At 40.7% G+C, this 21,260-nt stretch overlaps 2 protein-coding genes across 6 annotated transcripts in view; one reads left to right on the top strand and one right to left on the bottom strand.

Moving 5' to 3' along the window:
* Positions 1-9,102, bottom strand: part of LOC124111978 (protein FAM228B-like) — a 26,389-nt gene extending 17,287 nt beyond the window's left edge. Inside the window, exon 1 of one of the 2 annotated variants that reach the window (XM_048383707.1) lies at positions 9,016-9,102. The gene's annotated coding sequence lies outside the window, so the exon portion shown is untranslated. Of the gene's footprint in view, positions 1-3,614; positions 3,805-9,015 lie in introns of those variants that run through there. The other variant, XM_046471916.2, reaches the window with a different exon arrangement.
* LOC124111989 (profilin-4-like) overlaps positions 1-17,799 on the top strand; it is a 22,011-nt gene extending 4,212 nt beyond the window's left edge. For 2 of the 4 annotated variants that reach the window (XM_046471967.2, XM_046471958.2), the window contains 4 exons: positions 13,301-13,429; positions 14,500-14,634; positions 16,154-16,259; positions 17,549-17,799. In XM_046471967.2, coding sequence (XP_046327923.1) covers positions 13,313-13,429; positions 14,500-14,634; positions 16,154-16,259; positions 17,549-17,577 — 387 coding nt within the window. In that variant the 5' untranslated portion in view covers positions 13,301-13,312 and the 3' untranslated portion in view covers positions 17,578-17,799. Of the gene's footprint in view, positions 1-5,248; positions 6,212-9,372; positions 9,510-13,300; positions 13,430-14,499; positions 14,635-16,153; positions 16,260-17,548 lie in introns of those variants that run through there. The other 2 variants (XM_046471939.2, XM_046471948.2) reach the window with 2 other exon arrangements.
* Positions 17,800-21,260: the final 3,461 nt, after the last annotated feature.

A 21,260-nucleotide genomic window follows, 5' to 3' on the forward strand; every position in this document is an offset into this window, starting at 1 on the left:
TCACTTTACAAGATGATTTAAGATGATCATCCAAGGGTAAATGACATGTTTTGAACGAACTGTTGATTGAAGATTATCTGTTTAAAACACAATCTGTATATGCCCAGAGATCCTGACTTGGGTTTTCAGGTAGAGTTTTGGGATCAAGTTTTTTGTTTGTATGACATGCTTTTAGCTGTTGGTTGTTTGTGTGTCAATAGTAACTGAAGCAGTCATAAAAGGACCATTAACTTGTAGTTGTCATGGTAGTTGTTACAAACTGTTTGTGTGTTGATTAAACATTTAAATTCATCATGTTCATGTTTAGCCTTTTTTTCAGACACAACAGGGGCACAACTGTTTGGCATGTCTAATTATTTTCGACCTTTTTGAGGGTATTTGACTGGTATGGAGATTTCAAGGGATGGGCTTGACATATTTTGTTCAATTAGACAACATACTACCATGAGCAGAAGATTTACATATTTTTTTATGAGAATCCCCTGCATGTTACATATGTCATTTCTATGTAACATCCAAACTTGACTTACTGTTTTCGACGTAATAAGCGCCCAGGGCGCTCTCAAAATTAGAAAAAGGGGGCTCTTATTAAAATATTATTTTGGTGAAAAAAACAGTTGGAAGATAAATTTTGTGGTTTATGCTGAGAGCCTGAAATGTTTATGTACGGCAAATATATTTTTCCAGAATTTAATTGCCCATAATTAATGGTGCATATAACGCAGGAGTGTGTATTATACGCGAATGAGTAAGTCTTGTTTACATTGATCAATCGGAAGGGGTGCTAATTGGGATTGTTCACGTGCCAATATATGAGCAAATATCGCTGTGGGCACTTATTTAGGCGGGGCGCTTGTTATGTCGAATACGATATTTGTATTTGATCATCAAACAATGTGTATGCAGGGAATATTGATGACAATGTTTTTGTTTCATTTTATTTCAGTCATCAGGTGCTTGTGTGATAAAGACACAAATGGTTTTTAAAAAAGGAAGAACTGAAAGTTCAAGTGATCTTATGTAGTGCTGTTTGGTCCGTCCGTACATCTGGACATAAAAAATGTTTGGGTATATCCATGGAAACCACAAGGCCTATGATGATGAAACTTTGCAGGGATTATTCAAATTATGGTATCTCCCTAAGCTGTGCTCAAAGCATAATATATATAAGCACTATGTATGTGTTATATGTATAAACATTTGAAATGTATTTTAGCACATTATGATTCTTGATCCAGCTTCAGCCATTGACCTTCACACACACCCATTTTTTATAGTTTTACTGTAACTTTTTTTTACGTCTCCCCTGAAACACCATTGTTGAACTTACGTACACAAAATTAAATTCAATCTAATTAAAATCAGATCTTAGTTTTCGCTGCCGGGTCACGTCAGACCGACCTTTCACGAACTCTGACCGACCGATTGATTCACTGACAAGAAGTCGACATTAGCCAATCAGAAGGCAGCTTTCTCGTGCTTTACGGCAATAATTGCAAATTGGTGACTACGCTTCGAAACATATTTTGACAAATTATCGCATAAAAATTTGAAACCTGAACAAAAGAACATTCTTGAATGGCTAATAATTAATCTAGATTGTATAGATTTAGTTGTTAAGCCCGTAACTATCCTTTCGGAAAACCCTGATTTAAAGATTTGGAGGCTGCATGATAAGAAATCACATTCCGACTATCACTTTCATGATTTAGTAAGCGACGCTCTGATTGGTCGGATGAAAGGTCATTTTGACGTGACCCCTAATGGGATGTCCTCAGATCTTTGTTTAGCGGTAGCGAGAACTAAGATCTGATTTTAATGAGATTGGCTTAAATTTTGTGTACGTAAGCTCATCAATGGTGTCTATATTTTGCTCCATTCGAAATGTCCAAAAGTGTTTTGCCCTTTTGGTTGGATTTTTTCAGGTGGTCTACAGTTAATGTCCATAGCAAAACATTTGTTAATTACAGGAAGATTGTTTTGTAGGGTATCAGTAAAGAAAACGATTCTGAAGTTATGAATTTGTGCAGTACCGTACCCAGTGTAATTTTCTCAGTTTGCTGTTTTCAGAATTAACAAATGATAGAAAGAAGTAATATTCTAAATAAAACATCCTGAAGGGAGCACGTTCGGTCTAACAACGTCCAGATCAATATGGTTTCATTGTATGTTGAAAATGTCATGTGCCCATTTCACAGCTTTTTTAGCAATTATGAAATTTGATATAGGTAAGTACATATTCCAAGGCAAAGCATACAATGCAGATCAACATATACTTTTTTTCATTCAATTTGATTTTGGACCCTGGTATGTCAACTATGGTTTACAATTGTTTATTCTTATTTATAACCTTTATCTTTGTTTATTGTACCCTTAAACCATATTTTAATTTGGTGAGTTACAGCATCATTTCATGTACTTGTCCTTGTAAAAAGGTAAAACATTTATTAATCATATATGTGTCTAGACATTCCGATATATTTTAAACCTGTACTTTGGTGTATATGGTTTCGTCCTGTTTTAAACATTACAGCCGTGGCAGCCATAATACAAACATCAATTTCTCTTTCACTCTGCTGTTTATGCATGTATAATAATAATCATAATCATAATCATAAAATGGTCATGCTGTTTTGTTGTAAGAGCTGTTGGAAGTATTCCAGAAACCTCCAAGTGAGCTCTGTCTCTCTGAGAGCTCTGTGTTACAGCAAATGAATTCTTTTCACTATCAAACATAATGTCTCATGCTCTGTCTCTGCATCTCCTCCTTATTCTATTGTGTGCTGGATTATTTCATTACAGATTTCATCACTTGTGATAAAAAGTAGGGCTGGGACGAGTCCAAATTTACTACCCGGGTACCCACCCCACTATTACCCGACCCTACCCGGGTACCCACTGTAGGTCTCAGGAGATGTCTCAAAATGTCCGATTGGGAACATTTTTAGCATAGCCCTGGCAAAACGTATTTAGATACATGTATTAAACAATCTGGTCATTCATACACTGAAGTTGAATTAAGTTATATCTTTATTCAACCATATAAAAAATCAGAAGGAAAGGATGCACAGTCAGAAAGAAATGCAAACATTAGTGACTTGTAGTGTAGCCATAGAGTTCTTGATAATTTTTGTCATAATAATAGTTAAACAATAGATCACGTGACTAACCACGGGTCCGGGTATTCCTGTGGGTACCCGGGTCCTGCTCAGTACCCACCCGACCTGGGTACCCGAGTGACCCGTCCCAGCCCTAATAAAAAGGCTCCCTGTGGTGGTTTAAGTCTATCTCCATTGTCTGTTATGAGTACTGCATTGTTCAGTACACACTAGGACAACAAGGATAACTTGCATACATCACCCCTGTGAGATTTTGGCACGTAGACTTGTACAATAATTGAAAAAAGTTTTGTTTTGGCCTTTTGATAATATTTTTTTAGAATAATGCTGTCTTTCAAAACTGCATGTGTTAAATAAAATTTGTAAAATACTGATGGTGACTTTCTAAAGATAAGTGATAATTTCTAGTCTTGACAAATGAGATTCTCTAAAAATATATGAATAAACAAACTAAAAGCAGATATACTAATTAGAGGATACGGAGTATTGGCCTACCTTCCTGTAGAAGCTGAGATCAACCTATTCCGACCAGTAGTGCCAGCCCCTGCACTGCCCAACCCCAAGCATGGATCACTGGGGATAAATCCATTGACTGAGCTGCCGTCTACAATTTGTGTTCTAATCAGCCATGTTTGAGCTGCTAAGCTGTCTACAAACATATCACACTGGCTCTATGATACAGTAGCCTATAACCAATTTACAGGATACTGCAGAACCAAATGTACTTAGCACTTAAAGATCATTAGCTTCACTTTTTTTGGGGGGGGTTAACTATTGTGTGTATGTTTTTCATTATGTTCTCTTAAAAAGCTTCTTAATTGGGGTACACTGATTTAAACTTTAAATTTGTGTAATTATGTAATGCAGATGGGAATGGGGTGACGCAAAGACGTGTATATACGTCCGTGGGTGAAGTAAGGTGTAATTTCAAATCCTATAAGGAAGAGTTTATGATACAACATTTGAGGGGTTTTATCTTGTTCAGTGATACACCCAACTGATTACTTACAATAGGTCGGGATCGGGTGGTCAGGCTCGCCGACTTGGTTGATTTATGTACGTTTCCCAATTGTGTGGATCGTTGATGATAAAGATAAAAATTCAGTCAACTTCAGTGTATGCATGACCAGATTGTTTTATACGAGTATCTAAAGACATTTTGCCATGACTAAGGTCAAACTATTTCCAATAGGGCATTTTGACCTATCTCTATCACACACACACACCAGACCACACACACACACACACCAGACCACACATACACACACCACACCACACCACACCACACCACACCACACACACACACACACACACACCACACCACACCACACCACACCACACCACACCACACCACACCACACCACACCACACCACACACCTCTCTCACACACACACACACACCTCACACACACACCTCTCACACACACACACACACCTCTCACACACACACACACACACACACACACACACACACACACACACACACACACACACACACACACACACACACACACACACAAAGCTGACATGGAACATTAGTCACATCACATTCATTCACTATTTTGTATAGTAAAATAGTATTAATTTTAAAAACCTTTTGTCAAATGCTCATTTGTCATTTGTGAGGCAGTTTAGCAGGCAGGAAAAATTAGGAAGATGCGATCTGCCTATCACTGATGGCCACATTCATAAACTAGTTAACATTCCAATGCACCTTCATCTTGAATCAAGTTTTTGTGATCCCCACTTGTGTAAGTTCTGCTTTCCTAACTGTCTACCATTTAAAATTTATTGTCACTTTTGTCAAGAGACATTTGTCAACAATACAAGGATCTCTCAATTGCAAACCATGTAATGCATTTACGAAGGTACAGGTATTGAAATTACCCAGTGTCCGTGAACAGTTATTGAAATTTTAAAATCATTCTTTTAAACTGAGCATTGATATGAAATAGGTTCTGAATAAGGCTATTGTCCACTTTCAGCCATCTTTCAGGCCAACACAATGGTGATTATGTAGAAGGACAAGTCGTGGTTCAAATACCATAGAACTAATGAGAATGGCCAGGGGTGTTATATGCGATATATAAGCTGTTTATGTCATGCAACGATATGATTATTTAACACACACGGGGTATATAAACCTCTCCGTGGGAGCTACTATAAGCTGACGGTCCTGTCAACTACTCTTTCCATGCTCGCTAAGCCCATTATAAACACCCAGTCTTTCGACTATGGGGTCATTAAACCGCTTCTAATCAAGCAATTCAAACCTATGTCACAGCTATTCAACAAAATCAATGAAGCAAGAAAGCTTCTCCCAATGGCATTGAGCACAGGGATAAAGATTTGCCACCCATTGTTTCTTAGTAGTTAATCTGTGTAGCAACAGTCAGCTTAATATCTCGCGTTTTCCACTTATTGATTTGACAAATGTTCGAATTCAGATTTGTTTCTTGGGAGTGATTTGATGGAGTCTTGTTAAGTATGAGTTAACTGTTTCGGGGTCAGTTGATAATGTCGTAGAACAGAGGGTCGTGTAGGATTGTCATCCTGCTGAAGAAGATCTGGAAACACGGAATATCGCAAACACTTGTCTAGAGCAAGACTACCACTCTACTTAACAGGAACGTCGATGTCAAATGTTTCCAGCTCTGTCTTGAGAATAATATTGACATAGAACCTGTTTGTGCATTGAGAGGACAGATTGATTGTTTTTGTGTAAACAGTGGACTGGTTTCTGTGATATATATTACAGGAGGGTAACAGGTTGTACGGAATTTATGAGATCAAATTTCTTATAAGTTACAAAGGATAAATACATGTTTCTAAATGTGATATTTACTGAAAGGATTGCTAGTGCGTTGGGGATCAAAGTCAGTTTTGTTGAATTATTCCAATAAGCTGCGTGTGGACATACTTCACCTTGGAGTCAGGGAGATTCAGAACTTTTAAGGATTTCTGCCAGTGAGAGTGGTCTGTTTGGTCAACTGAAGGCATTTTTCTCCCAATATCGGTGATTGAAATTCGGCGTGAAGATGGCTGACTTGGATTTCCAGACCAACCCCATCTATCAGATCACTGGAGTGCCTGTAAGTGTGGATGCTTCATGTGAGAGATTTCGCCCCGATCATGTTTCTAGGTTTTTCAGCACCATACCCGTGCTCGTGGGTTTCATCGAAGTGGTAAATGTCTGAGACCTGCATCACTTTGGGCTTTCCTCCCACATTAAGCTGACACGCCGTGATATGACTGGAATACTGTTAAAAGCAGGGTTAAACCAGACTCATTCACTCATTCATGTGAGAGATTATACCTCTCTGCCATCTTGTCATGTCTGCTTGTTGTAACTTGAGGTATATACATGTAATTCCAGTGGTATCATGGCACTTCCTAGCAAATATAGAAATAATCATGACAATAATTATGATGTTATGATACGCCTCAAAAATGAATTCAATTTTTTTGCTGTTTTGTGATAAATCATTATATATGGTGATAAAAGTAGTTCATATTATATATTGAGTTAGTTATGCTACAATAAAATAATTATTAGATTATTATTCAATTGTTCAAATATGTGAGGCGGTGGCATTTTATTTTTTGTATTGTATTTTTTAAGACATTCGGTTCAAGGCATCCGCTGCCTTTGATGGATGTGATGGAGCATGAATGAATCCAGTGATTGACATAATGAGCATTGATCCACGCAATTAGGATAGAAGTGGTTGCTGAAGACCTATTCTACCCCAGAATCCTATTTGTGTAGATCGATGCTCATGATGTCAATCAGTGGACTGGACCCGAGAGGTCTGGGATAGAATAGGTCTTCAGCAACCACTTCTTGCTCTAAAAGGCAACAATTTTGTTGTAAGAGGTGACTAACGGGATCGGGTGGTCAGGCTGGCTGACTTGGTGGATGCATGTCATAGTATTCCAATTGCGTGGATTGATACTCATGATGTCAATCACTCGATTGTCTGGCCCAGACTCGATTATTTACAGACCGTGTAGCTGGAATATTGCCGAGTGCGGTGTTAAACAACAAACACATACACATTGCATAAAGAAAGAGTGAACTCAGCAATAGTCTTCAGTAGGTTGTTGGGAATAAAGATAACATGATGTGGGGCAGGGTGATGCGAGGCGGAAGGGGATGAAATACGCTGATTTATTGTGTCCAAATGGTGTATCAGTAATGAACTGTGTCATGGTAAAATCGGTGAATTAGATCTTTGAACCAATATGAAATAAATGAGTCTACATTGGATGAGAATTGCATCAAATTTTTATTACTCAACACGACAGTGCATATGTACTTTTACAAACTGAAACGGGGCGGTTGGGTAGCCTTGTGGTTAAAGCGTTCGATCGTCACGCCGAAGACCCGGGTTCGATTCCCGACATGGGTACAATGTGTGAACCCATTTCTGGTGTCCCCCGCCGTGATATTGCTGGAATATTGCTAAAAGCGGCGTAAAACCATACTCACTCACTCACTCATATTTGTACATGTATATTTAAGTCCTTGTATAGTTACAGTGTATTATTCAAGTCTATCTGTGAGGGCTTACATGACTAGATCTTGTAAGCTGGTGATATTTATGGCTGTCAGTTAGTGACACTCACACAATGTGGTGTTGTAGCGTTTAGGCACAATTTTATTGCCATCTTGTTGGTTGTCTTATCTGTTTGGAAGTTTGAATGTACTCAAATCCCTCAGACTATCGTAAATGAAAGTATGAAATCATCTTAGGATATTAATACTGACACGCCAGAAACAACAACAGAAAACAAAAAAACACATCCTACACCCTACTCCACTCTATAACCACATTTCACACCCTCCACCCTGCACTCCTCACCCAACAACCCACAGCGCCCCTCCATTCCACACTCCACACTCCACTCTCCTCACCCCACAACCCACAGCCCCCCTCCATCCCACACTCCACTCTCCTCACCCAACAACCCACAGCCCCCCTCCATTCCACACTCCACTCTCCTCACCCCACAACCCACAGCCCCCCTCCATCCCACACTCCACTCTCCACTCTCGTCACCACACACCCCATGCTCCACACCTCAGCACTCCACTCTCCACCCTTGACCCCTAACCCCAAGCTCCAAATGACACACGAAACACGACACACCCCACACCCCACACCCCTCACCCCACTCTCCACATCTCTCGCCCCATGGTCTATGCTCTCCACTACTCACCCCTCAACACATCCTTCGCACCCAACAACCCACACATCACACAACACACCCCTCAAGCCATGCACCACAGCCATAATTCACATCCGACAATCCATGCTCCACATTCCACACTCCAAACTCCAAAACCCACACGTGACAGCCCAGACCCCAAACCCCACAACACTGCTCTAAATGGCCCCATTCCACCCCCACAACCTACACTTCACAGGAGCGGAGGGTCAGGCTGCTGACTTGGTTGATGCATGTCATCGATCCCAATTGCGTGGATCGATGCTCATGATATCAATCACTGGATTGTCTGGTCCAGACTCGATTATTTACAGACTGGCTTCATATGGCTGGAATATTGCTGAGTGTGGTGTTAAAATACAAACAAATATTTTGGCAAGATGTTTGTTTGTTCAACATTAAATGCTAAATGACAACTCTTAGATTATTGAAATCATATGAACTACTTCTGTCACTTCTTCTAAATGACCCCTGTCATATCCGGTGCTTTATTAAAGCACCCTTTCACATCCTCTGACAGCAGGTACTTTCACTGTGACCCTGGACCTGGTATCACCACGACTGGCCCCGAATATTGCCAAGTTGTGAGCTCTCAGTCAGTGACACATGACATGAATTTGATACCTGTTATCACAACAGGTAACTCACCGACTCGTTAACTCACCTGTTCAGGTGTTGTGGTGGCGTCAGGAATCACTGATAGACTATTCGTTCAATGTGTTATGGCATGTCCTGTTGGTCATTTGACATTCTGGTGCCATGTCCCCAGTTATAATCAGTAGTGATTGTAACAAATGACATATTGGGTATGTCGCAGGTCGTGAACAAATCTCAATGAGTTTCACCCGTGTGTGCTGGTGAAGGTACAACATTAATCGTGACGGTTATTCTTCTCAACTGCCATTTCCCCATTCTGTTACCTGCCTGAATGTACTTGTCCCTACTGTGAGGCCTCATGTATACAACAGGTGGTTGTGATACTGGGTGGACTGGTTTATACAACAGGTGTTGTAAATGCACAGCTACCTGCAAGAGGGACAGTAGCAGCTGAATACTTGATTCTCATGTCAAGGTTTGAGGTGTAGTTTGAAGCAGGATCCTTCCAGAATGTCGGAGAGTGAAGAGGAACCAGCAACAGTTCACACAATTGATGTGGTGGTAGGTCAAACCAAGTACTCAATCTCTACATGGTATAGGCGATAAGTCTCACTATTGATGTGGTCAAACCCAGTACTCGATCGCTACATGGTATACGCAACAGGTCTCACTATTGATGTGGTGGTAGGTCAAACCCAGTACTCGATCTCTACATGGTATAGGTGACAGGTCTCACTGTTGATGTGGTTGTAGGTCAAACCCAGTACTCAATCTCTACATGGTAAAGGCGACAGGTCTCACTATTGATGTGGTCAAACCAAGTACTCGATCTCTACATTGTATACACGACAGTTGACACTATTGATGTGGTCAAACCAATTACTCTGTTTCTCCATGGTATAGGTGACAGTTGACACTATTGATGTGGTGGTAGGTCAAACCAAGTACTCGATCTGTCCATGGTATAGGCGACAGTTCACACTATTGATGTGGTGGTAGGTCAAACCCAGTACTCAATCTCTACATGGTATACGCGACAGTTGACACTATTGATGTGGTCAAACCAAGTACTCGATCTCTACATTGTATACGTGACAGTTGACACTATTGATGTGGTCAAACCAAGTACTCTGTTTCTCCATGGTATAGGTGACAGTTGACACTATTGATGCGGTGGTAGGTCAAACCAAGTACTCAATCTCTCCATGGTATAGGCGACAGTTCACACTATTGATGTGGTGGTAGGTCAAACCCAGTACTCAATCTCTACATGGTATACGCGACAGTTGACACTATTGATGCGGTGGTAGGTCAAACCAAGTGCTCAATCTCTCCATGGTATAGGTGACAGTTCACACTATTGATGTGGTGGTAGGTCAAACCCAGTACTCAATCTCTACATGGTATACGCGACAGTTGACACTATTGATGTGGTCAAACCAAGTACTCTGTTTCTCCATGGTATAGGCGACAGTTGACACTATTGATGCTGTGGTAGGTCAAACCAAGTACTCAATCTCTACATGGTATAGGCGACAGTTCACACTATTGATGTGGTGGTAGGTCAAACCCAGTACTCAATCTCTACATGGTATACGCGACAGTTGACACTATTGATGTGGTCAAACCAAGTACTCGATCTCTACATTGTATACGCGACAGTTGACACTATTGATGTGGTCAAACCAAGTACTCTGTTTCTCCATGGTATAGGTGACAGTTGACACTATTGATGCGGTGGTAGGTCAAACCCAGTACTTAATCTCTACATGGTATAGGCGACAGTTCACACTATTGATGTGGTCAAACCAAGTGCTCGATCTCTACATTGTATACGCGACAGTTGACACTATTGATGTGGTCAAACCAAGTACTCTGTTTCTCCATGGTATAGGTGACAGTTGACACTGTTGATGCTGTGGTAGGTCAAACCAAGTACTCAATCTCTACATGGTATAGGCGACAGTTCACACTACCTACCACAGCATCAACAGTACTCGATCTCTCATGGTATAGGCGACAGTTGACACTATTGATGTGGTAGGTCAAACCAAGTACTCAATCTCTACATGGTATAGGCGACAGTTCACACTACCTACCACAGCATCAACAGTACTCGATCTCTCATGGTATAGGCGACAGTTGACACTATTGATGTGGTAGGTCAAACCAAGTACTTCATCTCTCCATGGTATAGGTGACAGTTGACACTATTGATGTGGTAGGTCAAACCAAGTACTCCATCTCTCCATGGTATAGGTGACAGTTGACACTATTGATGTGGTAGGTCAAACCAAGTACTCCATCTCTCCATGGTATAGGTGACAGTTGACACTATTGATGTGGTGGTAGTTCAAACCGAGTGCTCCGTCTCTCCATGGTACAGGCGATAGTTCACTATTGATGTGGTGGAAGGGCATTATCAAGTTACAGTGGCCCGCTCATTTCTGATACCATGCGGACGGTTTAATCATAATCCTATCCATTTTGGCTATAATATATGATATCCAACTCCCACTCGTCGTTTATTTCTAAAGTAACAGGTTTTACTTGATACCATGATACATTCCCTCTGGTGCTATTTGTCCATGATAGAACTATTTCCCCATGGAACTGATGCTTGTTGACATCAGTACATGGCGTGAGATGGGGGCTTTGTACCGGTCCATGACAAATTCACCATGTATAGTGGATATTGGTTGACATTGCGCCAGAACTTGAAACTTGATCTTCTGTCAAATATTCTCATTTAACAATATACTACTAATTATAATGCATAATACGGAAGCAGTGTTGAAACCTTAAATCTTAGTCATGCAACATGGTGTGCAGAATTATTCCCCTTGTCTGCTGGGATACACTGGTTGTGGTCCCGGGAAGACTCTGGGGTAGAATAGGTCTTCAGCAACCCATGCTTGCAGTAAAAGGAGACTATACTTGTCGTAAGAGGTGACTAACGGGATAGGGTGGTCAGGCTCGCTGACGTGGTTGATGCATGTCATCGTATTCCAATTCTGTTGATAGATGCTCATGATGTCAATCACTGGATTGTCTGGTCCAGACACGATTATTTACAGACTGCAGTCATATAGCTGTAATATTGCTGAGTGCGATGTTAAACAACAAACAAACAAAAACAGAACACTGGTTGTGAGTAGATTGAGGCCAGATTTACCTGGATTGCTATCCTTGATTTGTTGGCACAAAACCTTTATTTATGGGATTCAAACAGGTGAAAAAGCAGATCTTGCATGAATGTTACAGGGTGACCCTAAAGCCAGGTGACGTAAGTGGGCCTGTTGTCTAAGGCGCCACCATTCACTGTGCAGAGTTGCTTCCCTTGGGCACGCAAGGAGCCTATGATTTTGGGTTCGAATCCCTGTTCGCCCCGATTATGTCTCCATGTTTGTCAGCACCATACCCGTGCTCGTGGGTTTCACTAAAGTGGTAAACTTCTGAGGCCTGCATCACTTCAAGCTTTCCTTCCACATCAATCTGACACGCAGTGATATAAGTGAATACTGTTCAAACGGCATTAAACCAACTCACTAAACAGTCAGTCAAGCCCATTCAGGGTCATGAGGTGACTAAATAATTCATCTCGTCTAAGCAGGAGAATTTCACAAAAGCATTATTACAAGAAACATAAGCCCGGAGTCATTTTGTACTGACAAGAAAATCTATTTGCCTCAGGTATTACAAAACAAAGCATATCGTATTCGATGTAATAAGCTCCCAGGGCACTCTCAAAATTAGAAATAAGGGTTCTTATTAGAATATAATTTTGGTGAAATTTTACAGCTTGTGCTGACAGCCTGAAATGATACAAAAGAAAAGTCTGTGCATATTATACACGACAGATATATTTTTCTAGAATTTAATTGCCCGTAATTAAGGGTGCATATAACACACGAGTGTGTATTATACACGAATAAATGTACACGAATTGTGTACATTGATCAGTCAGAAGGGTGCTAATTGTGATTGTTCACTAGCCAATATATTGGCAAATATCGCCGTGGGTGCTTATTAGAGCGGGGCGCTTATTACGTCGTATACCGTATTCACTTAAATTTGTAGAAAGAAATGCATTTTGGTGCACCCCTACCCCCGTCCCCTAAAAAATTGTTTTGCAGCTGTCCGAGAAAAACAAATTGCATGTCTTGAAGCAGTGATCATACAAACATATTCTGTCTCCAAAATCCCAGAGGACTGTTCATTATTGACTATTGTAGATGTAGAGAACTGGTGCATAGTGCTGTGCCATATATGTGACTCTCAGGCCATGCAGGCAGCAAGTGCTGTCATGGCTGTGTTCATCATCATCTGCTACAACCCCCCTCATATTGCAGGATGCTGTCAAGATGAACCAGCTGCAGAACCTGCTCCATGACGCCCTCATCTCCACCGATCATGTGCAGCAGTGCGCCATCGTCCGCCGCAAGGACTGCACCGTGAGGGCTAGCTCTGTTGGCTTCAATGTAAGACACTAACAAGTACTCACAGTTATATTGATATTAGGAATACACACAGTGGTCTGATTCCATAGAATTGTTCACCCATAGTTTTAGTTCTACTCAACGATAGCCATTAAAACATATGTACTGTTAAGCCTTCATCTGCAATTTGTTCCTAAATGTCCCCTAAAGGAAATCCCTTCAAAATCGGAGGGGAATTGTGGCCCAGTCGTCTAAGGTGCCGTGATTCGTTGTGCAGAGTTGCGTCCCTTGGGCACGCCAGAGACCTATGCTTGTGGGTTCGAATCCCGGTTCGCCCTGGTTATGTTTCTAGGTTTGTCAGCACCATACCTGTGCTTGTGGGTTTCACCTAAGTGCTAAACGTCTGAGACCTGCATCACTTCGGGCTTTCCTCCCACATTAAGCTGATACGCCGTGATATGACTGGAATCATGTTAAAAGCGGCGTTAAACCTAACTCACTCACTCTGCATGAGATGTATCTGTGTTTGATCTGAGTTTAATCAGATTCCTCCCACCATCATCAAGACTGCATGGGTTTGTATCCACTACTTTCCCCCATTATCCAATATGTGGTGGTTCCCAAAGGCCATTTCGTCTCTCATACGTTTTGTCCCATTTCACTCCCTGGGAGGACAGGGGTGGCTCGGTCAGAGTTGTGTCCCTTTCTAGGTTTGAGATCTGGGAACCTTTTAGAACCTTCAGCAACCCATGCTTGCTGTAAGAGGTGACTAACTCAGGCTCAATGACTTGGTTCTCGCATGTCATTGTATCCCAATTGCCTAAATCGATGCTCATGATATCAATTCCTGGATTGTCTGGTCCAGACTTGATTATTTACAGACCGTCATCATATAGCAAGCGTTAAACAACAAACAAACTTTCTGGGTTTGTCAGCATCATACTCATGTGTTCAACCAAAGTGACAAACATCTAAGACCTGGATCACTTCGGACTCTCCTCCCACATGAAGCTGACACACCGTGATGTCACTGAAATACTGTTCGGTGTTGAACCATGCGCACTCCCTCCCTGGAGGTTGTCACTAACACTCATCCTCTACTCCCCCCTCAGCTGTACCCGGACCAGGTGCAGATGCTGCTGGATGCCTTCAAGAATCCCCCTCAGACTCGTGAGGAGGGCATCTACTTCGATGACAAGCAGTACAAGTGTGTGCGAGCTGACAAGAACTCAATATATGCCAAATGTGTGAGTAATAGGGCTCGGGTAACTCGGGTACTCGGGTCGGGGGGGTCCTGAGTAGGGCCCGGGTACCCACAGGACTACCCAGACCCATTGTTAGTCACGAGATATATTGTTTAATGACAAAACTCACTATAGCTCGGTGGTTACACTACAAGTCGCTAATTTTTACATTTCTTTCTGACAATGCACACATTCCTTTTGGTTTGTATATATTTGAGTAAAGATAAAGCTTCTGTCAACTTCAGTGAACGCATGATCTGATCATTTGATACATGTATCTTAATAATTTTAACCAGGGCTGCGGTAAAACAATTACCAATCAGACATTTTGTTCCCAACTCTTGAGACCTGCAGTGGGTACCCGGGTAAGAACGGGTAATAGGGGGCTGGGTACCCAGGTAGTAAATTTGGACTCGTCCCAGCCCTAGTGAGTAATATCTGATATCTCCAGTATTTTATCCAGGAAGTACCACTGTATATCTTTGGGAATCTTTTCTGTGTAAACCGACTGAATACCAGGCTGTGCCATTTCATTTTGAGGCCTTCTTTTCAGCTGTTCTTAGTCTATGATCACATATAACCCCATCTACTTACCCAAACATTTTTTGCCTTGATTCAGGCTTCCGTATATAGTGTCCAAAGTCTGAAACTGGTATAGTTTGTTAATATGTTGATTTCTACTTTGGCTTAACCTGCCCAGACGATAACGTATGAACTGTAGAGATAATCACAGCTGAAGATTCAATGGTTGTCTCTTGATCCTGGCTTACCTCCCCTGTTATTCCTTGATCCTGAGGCGTGTTCAGGAGGGCGGGTGCTAGTGATATTACGCGAGCGCGCGCTGTTGAACACGGCTAACCGCGCAAGCGCACGCGTGTACTCGCGATCTAGCCCGAGAGGTAGTTTGCCTCGTAATCCAAGATGGCGTCTCACGTTGAACAAATCTTTGCCTTTGACGAGAATGGAACTGATGTCAAAAGAATAATCTTTTAGACGAGATCTACCATCAAAAAGTTATTTTTGCAGACAATAGGTCTTCCGCAACCCATAAGTTTGCCGTAAGGATCGAGTGATAAGACTCGCTGACTTGGGTGATGCAAAGACGTATATACGTCCGTGGGTGATGCATGCATTGCACAGACCGATGCTCATGACGATTGCTGGATTGTCTGGTCCAGCACAGGGACATGTTACTAATAATAAAAATAAACACTTTGTTATCACGAACATCAAAGTATGAACATATCAAACTTGTGATGAAATTAAATGTGTGAACCTATGACACTTGTGGACAGGGATGTTTTGATCCCCCGTGACGCCATTTTGGATGCTGTGCAGCGAGAGCGAGAGCGAGTACGCGCCTCCCATTCAGAAAGGCGTTTTATATTGCCTCACTGTACTCCCGCGCGGTCGCACGCCCTCCTGAACACGCCTCGGGCTTACCTCCCCTGTTATTCCTTGATCCTGGCTTACCTGCCCTGTTATCACTTGATCCTGGCTTACCTCCCTTGTTTGCCCTCAGCACAAGAAAGGGTTGATCCTGGTGAAGACTGTCTCCCTCCTACTCGTGGCCACGTACACTGAGAACATGTTCGCCAGCGTCTGTGTGGAGGCCGTGGAGAAACTAGGTAAGGTTGTGTGGAAGTTAATTAACTGTTCATGTTATCGCAAATGTTCCCCAGTTGAGATCCTGCAACAGAATAGGTTGTCAGTACCTCATGCTTGTTGTAAAAGTGGACTGAAATGAGGATCGGTTGGTTACAATATGTGATCTCGACTCTGTTACAAATGTGATCTCGACTCAGTTACAATGTCGACCCATTACAAAGAAGTGTCACCTTTGACTGTTGCAACAACTATTCTCACAAACTAACAGCGCTAAGATCATGGTGTGAATCAATTAATTGTTTATGGACCCTTGAAGATCCGGGGTAGAATAGGTCTTCAGGAACCCATGCTTGCTGTAAAAGGCGACTATGCTTGTGGTAAGAGGCGACTATGCTTGTGGTAAGAGGCGACTAACGGGATCGGGTGGTCAGGCTCGCTGACTTGGCTGATGCATGTCATCGATCCCAATTGCGTGGATCAATGATCATGATATTAATCACTGAATTGTCTGGTCCAGACTCGATTATTTACAGACCGGCTTCATATAGCTGGAATATTGCTGAGTGTGGCGTTAAAAAACAAACAAATAAAAAATATATATAAAATCTTGGCAAAGATGTTTGTTTGTTCAACATAAATGCTAAATGACAACATTTAAAATATAGAAATCATATATTGATATATGATATTAATCACTGGATTGTCTGGTCCAGACTCGATTATTTATACAGACCAACGTCATATAGCTGGAATATTGCTGACTGCGGCCTTAAACAAAAAAAACAATTGTTAATGTTATCAACCACTAGTTATTCAGACCCTGATTGATTATCTACAGGCTGCCATGACAAATCTGACTTTGGCATAAAACAACAGTCACTTAAATGTTACTACGCCTCTATGAGCAAACAGTATCAGTGTTACCAGGGACCATTGTCAGAATGTGTTGTCAGATTATGAAAAAATCTGTGGTAAATCTTTGTGGTTTCATCGTTTTCAACATTACAATGCAAGGTCTTGAAATATTATGAGATGAATGTTTGGAATTATCAGTCATTAAAAATATGGGTACTCCTGATCTTACCATTAACTATCAAACATACATAAAACATAATTTGAATTTTTATCCCCAAAATTTCATAACATAAATGTGTCCAGAGGTTTTTCTGCATTCAGAACAACACAAGGGATAAGGAATAAATTAGACCACCTCAGATTTTGTGTTTATATTTATTTATTTTTTAATAGGGAAACAGTCTAACCTAACTTTGTAATGTATTGTAACATTTTCATTGGTTTTCATTTGCAGCTGAATACTTCAAAGAAAAGGGAAAATAAAAGAGAGACTGTGTGTGTGATTGAGATGGTGCTGGTGTCAGCAATATTTTAGCACGTGTTTGAAAGAGGAACTGACATCTTTACTGAGTGATGGCTAGAGGTAGTGAGCAGAGCTCCAGATAAGCTGCGTATCTGAGTAAAATATGCATCAGAAATGCAGAAATATGCAGTAAAATCAAATCCAAGCGTATCAAATACGCCACGAACATTACAGATACGCTACAAAAATAAAACTTGTGGGTATCATCAAAATATTGTGAAGTAACCCTGCGTATTTGATTAGCAAATCAGCCACTTATTTTGAAATTATAAACGGGCATTCCGTCAACCTTGCCAAACTCCACGATGACAGTTACATCATGATCATTTGCCATCACACTTTCTTGTGGAAGTATCGTGGGTTTTTTTAGTCCTATAAAGCTCTCGAACCCACACAACACTAGTTTGCAGGGACAAGATGAATAGTGTTTTTAAGTATTTAACTTAAATACCCTCATGTGTAAAAACTAGTGGGTAACAGAAATTTGAATACCCAGATAGAATTACAGATACCCAATGATTTTAAAATGCATGGGTAAAATACCCACAACACCAAAAGCTTATCTGGAGCTCTGAGTGAGTGACAGTGACCATGAGTGTGTGAGTGGTTGTGTGACAGAGCGTGTGACAGAGTGTGTGACAGAGCGTGTGACAGAGCGTGTGACAGTCTCCGGCAGTTGTGACAGTGCCCAGGAACCTTGACATCTGATGGTAAGGACAGCTGTTATTCCAAAAAAACTTCCTTGGATTTCATCACAAAGGGACTTCAACAGGCTGAAAACTGACCTCCTTAAGACTGAAGTATTTGTCAGTCATGATGGCGGCACCAAGCTGGAAGAAGTGTGGGGAAGATTCCTAGTGGCTGAAGAAGTCTTGTACTACTGTCACTGCTCCTCCTACTACAGTGCATCATGTGAACTGACAACACCAAAGATGGCCCCTTGGAATAGGGCTGGGACGAGTCCAAATTTACTTCCCGGGTACCCACCCACCTATTACCCGACCCTACCCGGGTACCTGCTGTTGGTCTCAAGAGATAGGTACAAAAAGTCCGATTGGGAATAGTTTGACTGTAGCCCTGGACAAAACGTATTTAGATACATGTATGAATCGATCTGGACATGCATACACTGAAGTTGACTGGAGTTTTATCTTTATTCAAACATATCAAAGTCTTGGTGCATAGACAGAAAGAAATGCGAACATTACTGACTTATAGTATAACCATAGAGTTTAAGATAATTTTTGTCATTAAACAATATATCACATGACCAACCATGGGTCCGGGTAGTTCTATGGGTACCCGGGTCCTTCTCAGTATCCACCCGACCCGGGTACCCAAGTTGGAACCCAAGCTTTGTTTCCTCTAAGGACATGAAAGTACTGGCATGTTATTGTCTAGGCTGGTCTAGGCTGGTCTGGAATCTTTCATCCCTCTTTCAAACATTCACATTTTAAAATTATTTTTTTCAACAGACAATTATTTTCTTCCAAATATTCTATCCTTGCTCTATGTCCAGAAAGAAGTGTTTCACACCCTGGAGACTTTGGTTAGAATAAGAGACTAAACCAAATTAGGTTGTTAGACTCAATGACTTGGTTGGTTGCGTGTCATTGTTCCCAGAATGGCTTGGGCATTGCTCATAATATCAACCACTGTTTTTCCTGGTCCAATTTGGAGCATTAACTGGATGCATTGAAATAGCTGGAATATACCTGATTGTGGCTTTAGTAAAGGAACAAAAGATATTGTATGGCATTGTATACCTTATATTAAAAATTGATGTTCAACTCAAGGGTGACAGTTTTTAAATACCAATGTTAACAAATAGCAGTAGAGAGTTTCACAATTTATTTGCTCAGGGTGTTTGTGATAGCTTTCTCCGTCCATTAAGACTGTGATATTACTTGTCTGAATCTAAGAATGTGATCTGAACCGTTCATACTGATGGTTGCACTACAGCACAAACCTGTCAGGAGTATACTATAGATATCTACCATGTAGATATGCTAAACTACGATTGTATTTGTTATTGATGAACCTACAAATGAAGCAAAACATGAATACTGTGGACGTTTGTTTGGGTTGAAAGTACGCTATTTTAACGCTTGTTAATTGTTCTGTTTTAGTGCAAAAGCAATTTTGAGGAAAATGGAAAATTGTCAATATGTTATACATTTACAAGATAGCGACATGATATAAAGTGTTACATTTAAAGTTGTGTTGTGTAAGAACCTGCTCTAAATTTGTCAAAGTAAAAAAGAAAGAAAAAGAAAATAACAGACAACTGTTTGGATTGAAAGTATGCATATTTTCAACACTTGTGGCTCTGTTCATATTTCAAGTATTATGTTTGTGCTTCCTGCACAATCATAGAATACAGGCCAAAACATCTATAGATAACACTTATGCAAAATTGGTCACGTCCTATCAAGTAATGATCTTGTCACAAGACTGAAATATCTCCAATATCGGTCTCCAGTTGTGGTTGCATCACAGAGTTACTTCCCTTTGACCATAACCCTGTTCACAGAAACTTCCAATGGTGTAAATGGGTTGGACAGGTTGAATATACCATTCCAAATGTTGCTGCTGTTACAATACCATTAATGTTTTATTGTTATTTAAGGAATTTTAATCTCTATGCTAATGAATTTTACAATAAACAATATTGTATACGTTTTTTGTTAAACATTTCTGAAAATAAAAACATTCAGTGCAAATTTGGTTTTAAAATGTTTGTGTCATGTCTTGAGATTAGCAGCATGGTCTTCCATGGCTCGAAATGCTACGAGGACTGGTAAAAAAGTTCTAAGCCTGACTAACTTTCAACTATGGGCTGTAACAAAGTGAACTAGTCAATGTAGTACATTATTTGAGTAATTCATTGCAAGTGTATTGGTCTGTTGAGGCCCTTTATATATTAGTGACAGCCAGTTGAACTGATAGGGGCCCAAATGGACACAGAAATGGAAAAGAATGAGTTCCGAGCAGTCATCAAGTTTTTTAATTTAGAGAAAAGTGCTCCCCATAAAATTAATGATCGCATGTCACAAGTGTATGGAGATAAGGGCCCTAGCTATTCCACTGTTAAACGTTAAGCAGCTATGTTTAAGGCTGGGAGAACAAGCCTTGATGATGACCCTAGGTCTGGCCGTCCCTCAACTTCCATCAATGAAGATTCAATCAAGGAGATGTGTCAGACTTTCAGATAGATGCGATACACGTATTACCATTGTTGAACTTAAGGAAGACCCAGGTCAAAGCCATGGATCCATTGAAACTATTATTCATGAACATTTACAGATGAATAAGATATCTGCTCGTTGGGTGCACAAGTTTCTAAAATCTGATCTTTTGGAAAAAAAGGACTGACAATGTCAGAGAAAATTTAGAGCTAATTGAGAAGGATTTTCTTCAAATTCAAAAGGGTGAAAGGGTTTTGAAAAGCAGGGAGATAAGGTTGAAAAATAAAATTAAAAACACTTTAACAATTGTAGACTTTGTTAGGCTTCTCATGGTTTCAGTAGATATTGAGCATACACCTTTAAGCATTTAATCAAGTGGCTAAATCATTTGACATCAACAAAATTAACAGGCAAGTTGTTTCAGGATTTATTAGTTGTAATTCCATGTGTTTCCT

The sequence above is a fragment of the Haliotis rufescens genome, unplaced genomic scaffold, assembly GCF_023055435.1.
Source record: "Haliotis rufescens isolate VD_foot unplaced genomic scaffold, xgHalRufe1.0.p SCAF_5, whole genome shotgun sequence".
Taxonomy (NCBI): Eukaryota; Metazoa; Mollusca; class Gastropoda; order Lepetellida; family Haliotidae; genus Haliotis; species Haliotis rufescens.